General features: G+C 34.3%; 2 protein-coding genes across 2 annotated transcripts in view; both read right to left on the bottom strand.

The window, feature by feature from the left end:
* LOC108965613 (protein psiI) overlaps positions 1–2,232 on the bottom strand; it is a 6,558-nt gene extending 4,326 nt beyond the window's left edge. The window contains exons 1-2 of the mRNA XM_018928155.1: positions 1,998–2,232; positions 1,769–1,873 (exon numbers count right to left, since the gene is read on the bottom strand). Coding sequence (XP_018783700.1) covers positions 1,769–1,873; positions 1,998–2,073 — 181 coding nt within the window. The 5' untranslated portion in view covers positions 2,074–2,232. The remainder of the gene's footprint in view (positions 1–1,768; positions 1,874–1,997) is intronic.
* Positions 2,233–3,964: 1,732 nt separating this feature from the next.
* LOC108965575 (mucin-5AC) overlaps positions 3,965–7,876 on the bottom strand; it is a 5,072-nt gene continuing 1,160 nt past the window's right edge. The window contains exons 2-4 of the mRNA XM_018928097.1: positions 5,141–5,911; positions 4,320–4,535; positions 3,965–4,235 (exon numbers count right to left, since the gene is read on the bottom strand). Coding sequence (XP_018783642.1) covers positions 4,024–4,235; positions 4,320–4,535; positions 5,141–5,911 — 1,199 coding nt within the window. The 3' untranslated portion in view covers positions 3,965–4,023. The remainder of the gene's footprint in view (positions 4,236–4,319; positions 4,536–5,140; positions 5,912–7,876) is intronic.

The raw sequence follows: 7,876 nt of genomic DNA, 5'->3' as shown, positions 1-7,876 counted from the left end.
AATTCTGTGTTACAGTAAAGAAGCTAACAGTGTTTCAAAGCGAGCTATTCTTCTGGCTCTACTTAAAATTCATCAACTRATTGCTAACTTATTAACGCACGCAACCAAATTTATAGCCTGGACAATATCCCTCAGTGTTAAACTTAGAGTTGGGACAACACTTTCGGATTAAAAAATATTTTTTTTGCTTTTAAGGAGGAAGCTTTCAATCTGTAAATTGTAAATATTTAATTAGTTTAACAACTATTTTAGTGAATGGCAGTTTGCAAAAATAATATTTGGGTTACTTCAAATCGAAACTGATGACGATCAACGCTATTGTATAAGCTTTTTGTTGTTATATCTGTATCTGTAGAGTAATCGTTGACTTCTAGTTGTACATATTCAGATAAATACCAAATATATGATAACTTATTAACTTCCTTAAACCTCATATATGCAAGAACATGGTGTCGTAATCTTTTAAAACGGCTCTTATTTGTTATTTTTTTCCACTCCAGCACTCTGTAGCCACAATTGCCTCARGCAAGCCGACTACATTTTCTACAATAAATTATTTTTAAATTTACAGTCAATGCAGACAGTGTAATAACTCATACTTATTACGTAATTTAAGTAAAACAAAAACAGGCGAAGTAAGAATTTCAGTGGCTTGAAATCGAGAGCAGAAATGGCAAGAAGGCGTAAATAATTCTTGATACGAAAAAATGAGTTTAATTTCCACACAAGTTGGCTGCCACATTTCGAAGATGAATATGTGCTGACGCACCTGAACGTCACACACACATACACATATACACATATGTATGCATTTATATTCAAAGATACAAGCACACAAGGAATGCTTTACTCTGCAGAAATCGGCACGAACGCCGGCAAGTGAAGGGTACGTGCTTAGACGATTGCTGGTTGAGGGTGCAAATCAAATAAATCATGGTCACTAGACATTTCTCATACTTTTTCGCAACGCACACAGGACGCTTCCTTCAGATATTTCTGTCATTGCTACTTCGCAAAGTCCTAAGGTGTTCTAATGAATTCGCAGTATACTCAAGCACGCATACACATGCATACATACAAATGCATGTGACATATGAAGGCTTAACTGTCTATCTTCACTGTTGGTGAGTGACACCGGCACTTCTTTTTGCTTGTACATACTGCCGCTAGCTGTTTGTCTAGAAGAAGTGGAAGCACTAGGGTGGTACGTAATGAAAACGATTTTTTTAATTGAAAAATATTTTTTTAATTATAATGTAAGCTCATTTCGATTTTCTTTTTGAGTGAAGTTAAGTTTTTATGTTATTTTGAAATAATTGAAACAAATTTTCTATTTTCGAAAACATAAAGTTTTCATATAATTGTCAGTTTAAGACAAAGAAACTCATCAAACAGTAACTTCAAAGTGTTTTCTGCAAAAGGGGAAATTTTTCCGCAGGCCTTACAGTACACTTACATACAAGTGTTTCGATAAGTTTTATCGCAAAATATACTTTTTCATAGAATATATACATATATTTATTAGACTATTTTCGTGACAGTTCATTTAGTTAGATAAGCCAATAGCTGTTCAATTGTAGTAATTTTTACATACCTCCACACATATAGTATAATAGCTAATGCAATGAGCGTCTGATTCAGCTTTATTATACATACTTGTGTAAAACTTTTAATCCAAAACAATATAATTTTAATTATTATTATAAATTATTATACTTTTAACACTAGTTACTTTCGTGAAAATACATTTATATACACCAATACATACCGTTAATTCGTGTGAAGCAAGTTTTTCCCGAGCATGTTTTTATATCAGTGGCCTCTATGTTTTTCAAGCAGCTGTCTGCGTCGTAGCATCTATAGCAAGTAATATCTAATTAAAGTAGAAAAAAATATTGTTTTTTAAATTCTATTAATTATTGTTATAATTTGGTAACTGCAGTAGTAATTGTTCTAAATTGTTTAAAAAGGCACTACAGTATTTTATCTATTATCACCTTGTGCAGCTACGTAGCCAAGCAGCAGTGAAACGGCAAAAATAGTTATAAACAATTTATTGTTATGCCACATCATATTGAAGGCACTGTTTTATTCGTATGTTTTATTATATTATACTAACACTACTTCAATTGCTAGCAGTAGAACTCGTTTCTAAACACTTAATGTAATTTTCACTTTATTTTCGGACACTTCCGTTCACTTATACCGCTATACGGCTACTGAACTCTGCACATTTCAGTTAAAATTTCAATATTCAGCAGGTTGGCGCAATCTTATCGCACATCGGTTGCGTTATCATTAGATATTGCATGGTATAGTTGTGGAAAACGATTGTCAATGGAAGTGGCTTGTAAATTTCAATTTAGTTTACTAATTTTTTTTCCATATATTTGCATCTGGGCGCAGTTTTTATTACCAACACTGTCCTGTGTTATACACTGTTATACAAGGCACAGGGTGTGCTGTGTGCATAAAAATTGTACGTGCTTTGGGATAAAACAATGGGTAATGGCGTGAAGCATATTAAATTAAATATTAATAAAAATATTATTTTAGTTTATGAAGTACATTAGATATCAAATATACTAGCATTTGAACCAAAGATGTAATGTGGACGCAGAAGAAACAAGGTACAAATGTTAGCAGCAAAAGAAAGATACCTTGAAACAATCAACAGCTCGTTAGGAGCAAGTTCGTCACGGTAGATAGACGGCTAGGTGGGTGTTTAACACCACATAGATGTTATTCGGGCACGGATATTTTTGGGAAATATACATGATAATATGGACAAAAAAAGGATCTGGATGCAGGGTGGGTTACGGTGCAAACTAGGACAGTTTTTTAGTGACCTGCGCCCATTGCTGTGAAGACACAATGATGATGCTGAATGAATTTTTGCAACATTCCCTGGAAAAAACAACAAAATTAAAAATATCGCATATTCTCTTAAGGACTCGTTAGGTTTATATTCGTGAATATATTACATATAATACAAAAACATAAATATATCATGTTCGTAGCTGTGCCTACGCGGTCTTAATAGAAGCAAGCAATATTAAAAAAAAAGACAAGAATTATCTTGCGATCTTAGGCCTGTTGTGGCCTCTCCTAAATCACAAAGACTCAGAAACAAAGATGCTAGGGCCTGTATCCTGCGTCTGGCAACTGCTATTCTTTAAGTATATCTTCAGCTTACAATGGCCAGTGTAGAATGTGACATACTGATCAGTATGAATGAATGAATATACTGAGTTTGTCCCCAGGGAGATTGATTACATATTTAAATCTGCCTTTGACAACTTGGCGTGGCGCATGCCTTGAAATTTTTACCCAATACCTCTCTCTGCCTACTCCATCTTCCTTGCGGTATAGAACCTTTATGATATGAGAATACACCGCCCCAAAAAGGATTGAGGTCCTCCATGTTAGTGGATGTTGCGAAGCGGGCGAGCTCATCAGCCAGTTCATTACCTCAATAAAAGTTATTCTAATTGAAAATATTTCCATAAATTTATGTCATATTCAGTTAAAATTTAACTAGTTTGATTATGTATCAGGCAGATCCAAGGTCTGTATGAAGGGCACACCAAAACATGCATCCAAGTATTCAAAAGTTGTTATTGGTAACTCGGTCTTTAATCGCTGCTGCTTGTGATGTAGAGCCTTTCGTCCGGCTATTGTACAAAATTTCTTGCATACTATACAGTGAGCACTTTGAAGAATATTATGCCTGTGCCATTCCAAAGTTCTCAAAGTTTTTTCATGCAAAAATACAATGCCAAATTTCAATTCAGTTTCTTTTTTATTTTAGATAACATGCACAATAATAAATACTGTTATTTACAAGAATTCGTATATTTCACTCATGCATACACAATTGCTGATAATTTAGTTTAGTGTTGTTTTTTTTTTTTTAAGTTATAAAACTTACAAATATATTTACATACATGTGTTTAAATATACATTGAATATAAAATTAAACTAAAGCGTAATTAAGTAGAAAGTATTTATTTTACTGATCACTTAAAATAGAAATTTTGCCAGCAATACGGACAAAAGTACCGCTACAGATAAATTTGCTATTGCACTACCGTTACATAAGTCAGTTTGACACGCCAAACATTCGTCACTAACAGCTGTTGTCGTTATATTCAGTTTGTTCCGCACAGCCTCACAGGCGCTTTGGCCATAAGGTATGGCAATACATCCAAGTTTCAATGTCTTGTCATCATTATCTGAAGTAGAAGAAGTGGAAGAGAAGTGAAATCCGTTAGTTTTAGCCAATTAAAATAAAAATTAAAAAATGCGATTTTCATTACCTGTAATCTGCACTCTGTAGCAAGCATAACCCTTCACATCGGCGCGGTCCAATCGCGCAACTGAACGATAATTTTCAAGAAGAATTTCCGTTGCTTTCTCCGCCAAACTCTTGTTTATGTCCTCCACATCATAAGTTCTGCCATCATCCGGACAGTTGATCACAGTCTTTTCATCACAATCGTCGCCCTCACATGCATAACATTGAAGCTTATTAGCTGGAATAAAATAATTTTATTTTAGAAAAATATAGATGGATCTCTAATTTATTAAGTTGAAAATTGTGACAGTTAAAGAAGGCGAAATTAGGTCAGCTTAGAATGCATTTTTTGTTTCAAACGAAGTACTTTCTCTCTTTAAAAAGGCATCTGTAACTGTGTAGGGCTCGTGCAAATTTTAAGTGCCCTCAAACGGCTCAGTTTTTATGAAGCTTCTTCATTCCGGAGTGTTTGTATGTTCCTATAAATAAATCTGTGTCTTTCCTAACCCAAGAAAAGTACGTACAAGTCGAGTATTCTGACATAATTGTTGTGAAGCGCGGTGACGAGAATCAGGGGCTATAATTTTTTAGCGCCATCTGCACATTCAAATGTGTAGTGTTTGAATCTCTATTTCAGATATGGCAGTGAAACGTTTTCTTCATTTTCTTTTGACTTAAAACCGATAATATAATATTGTTTCTAATCATTAAACAACAAAGTAATATTATACTTTCGTACATTAAATAAGCTTTGGGCATAAAACATGATTCCATAAGATCCTTTTAATTAACTTTTATAAACAAATTTCGAATTGAAATGAAATTGTGTGTGGCGATACTCACCAGGTGGCGCTTCTGTAGATGGTGGATTTGTACTTCCATTCTCTACGGGGGTGGTATCTGGAGTTGCAGTTGAGGCATCCGTATTATTGGTTGTTGCATCCGTTGTTTCATCAGTGTTGGGCGTGGTTTCGCTCGGAGAAACCGTTGTGGTGTTACCAGGAGTAGTAGAGGAGGTTTCGCTTGTAGCCGACGAGGTTGTTTCATCAGGATTGGCTGTGGTAGACTCCACAGTAATAGTAGCAGTAGCAGAAGATACCGATGTGGTTTCATCAGTAGCAACAGTGGTTGGTTCCTCAGTAACAGTGGTTGCCTCACTGGTAGCAACCGAGGTTGTTTCATCAGGATTGGCAGTGGTAGACTCCACAGTAATAGTAGYAGTAGCAGAAGATACCGATGTGATTTCATCAGTAGCAACAGTGGTTGGTTCCGTAACAGTGGTTGCCTCACTGGTAGCAATCGAGGTTGCTTCATCAGGTTTGGCAGTGGTAGACTCCACAGTAATAGGAGTAGTAGCAGAAGATACCGATGTGGTTTCATCAGTAGCAACAGTGGTTGGTTCCTCAGCAACAGTAGTTGCCTCACTGGTAGCAACCGAGGTTGTTTCATCAGGATTAGAAGCAATAGTGGTCGGATTACTAGAAGCAGAAGTATTTGTCTCATCAGTAACAGCAGCTGCCCCTATAATAGTTGACTCTACAGTAGAAACAGTACTATAGTCAGGATCCGCCATAACTTCCGTTGAGGCACCTACTGATTCGTTGGGCCCAAGAGCTGTTGTATTTATTTAAAGAAAAAGTTTAATTAATAATTGTGTGTTAATATTTAGGTTAGGTTAGATTAGGTTAAATAGTCGATCTAGAAATAGATCGCACTTGGATAGTGGAGAACGCTGGTTCATTATGTCACTCCGAAAGTATTGATCGGAAAAACTTTCGAAAACTGACAAGACATTTTGAGCTTGCCACAAAATTGTTGAGGCGGGTATTTCACCAGGTTCCCCGAAGTTATGACTGCCGAGATTTAGTATAGCAACAGCTGAAAAATGTATAACTATATGGTTTTCCATTTCACATTCAGTTTCAGAAAAGCGTGTGCGTGGGCCTGATTGTATGAAACCAGAATTGAAATATCGAACCAGTTGAACTCTCTGTAGGGTATATAGGGTACAAACGTATGTATGTATGTATGTATGACAAATAGATATAATTTTTGAATGTGACTTCGGCTGATATGAGCAACTGGAGTAGATCGATCAAATCAATATGGAAAATGCGATAATTATTATGTTTTTAGATACTATATTGGCATATATAGATACATTTTGATACATGCATATTATATGTTAGTTACTTATACATAATTTTATATACATAGTTATATGTACGAAGAATGTATTGTATTCGCTCTGAGAAACTCGATGTGGCTGCAAGGTCAGCATAGCTTTTTGGAAAACATTCTTTTGATGATAGCCAGCATGAGAAGAAAATTAAAGTTATAAAATTACACTTTTTTTTTTTGATATTTCCGATAAAAGCTATTATTCTTCTATATATTTTGTTGTTTTTTTCACAAAAAGCAGAAAAAGGCGCGCTTCTTTTCTCGTTCAATAATGCTTCTCCCAGTTATGACAGCGGGCAACTCATCAAATTCGATTGACGTCATGTTATCGATCGAAATGTGTAACAAATTTATTGATAACTTTTGCTTTAATTTTTTTGCGGACATAAAATATCTCCTTATATGGCAAAATTTGCATGTACTAAATTTTGCGCATTTCATCATTATTATCTACATACACAAAATATGTGTGGCTTATTAAAAAATTTAAACAATGCTCATTTTCGAAAACATTATTATCATTTTTGTAATTTTTTATTATTATCTAAGTATTAAACAAAAATTGTTGTATTTTTTACTTCAGTTTTCTATATTTTAAGTTTAAGATTAATTTGTCATTGTGTGTTTGTATTAAAATTATAGGAATATATAGTATTTCCATATATCTTTTACTATACATGTATGTATAGGGTTTTTCAAAAGGGAAATACAAAAGAGGACCGATAGGGACAGCAAACGACGCTATATACACTCTTTTGATATTTCTCTTCGGTAAGTTTTGCCATTTCATCATGGAAAGATATACGATCCTACAATGAGTCGAAATTATTGAAATTTGCTCTATAAATTGTATACATAAATGATCAGCCTGTTGAGCTATCCGTTTGCCCGTCCGTCTGCCCGTCTGTCTGTATACGCATATACGAACCAGGCCTTCAGTTTTTGAGATATCGAACTGAAATTTTTCATCCGTTATTTTCTCAAGAAGGAGTTGCTAACTTTTTGCAAATGGCTGATATCGTACTACCATATCATATAGTTTCCATACAAACTGAAGGATCGGAATCAAGTGCTTATATGGAAAACTTTTTCATTTGATGAGACATATTTGAGAAATTTGGCATAGGTTATTTTCCTTGGAAAGAGTGTAGTCTCCGAAGAAATTATTCAGATCGGAGGACTATAGCATATATGTAGCTGTCATACAAGCAACCGTTTTTTCTTGTTATTGTTTTATTTCCTTTTATTTTGTGGTATTTAATTTAATACAATATTATATTACTTTATACATATATTATATAGGTACATATGAAACGTTTTTTTTTCATTTTATTTTAATTTTATTATAGTCTACTTTCTTTTACAATAAAATCAATTTTTTATTGAATTTTCAAAAAG

The sequence above is a fragment of the Bactrocera latifrons genome, unplaced genomic scaffold (genome assembly GCF_001853355.1).
Source record: "Bactrocera latifrons isolate USDA-ARS-PBARC rearing strain unplaced genomic scaffold, ASM185335v1 scaffold_142, whole genome shotgun sequence".
Taxonomy (NCBI): domain Eukaryota; kingdom Metazoa; phylum Arthropoda; class Insecta; order Diptera; family Tephritidae; genus Bactrocera; species Bactrocera latifrons.
The sequence above is the reverse complement of the archived record's forward strand: the minus strand, read 5'-3'. Positions and strand labels throughout refer to the sequence as shown.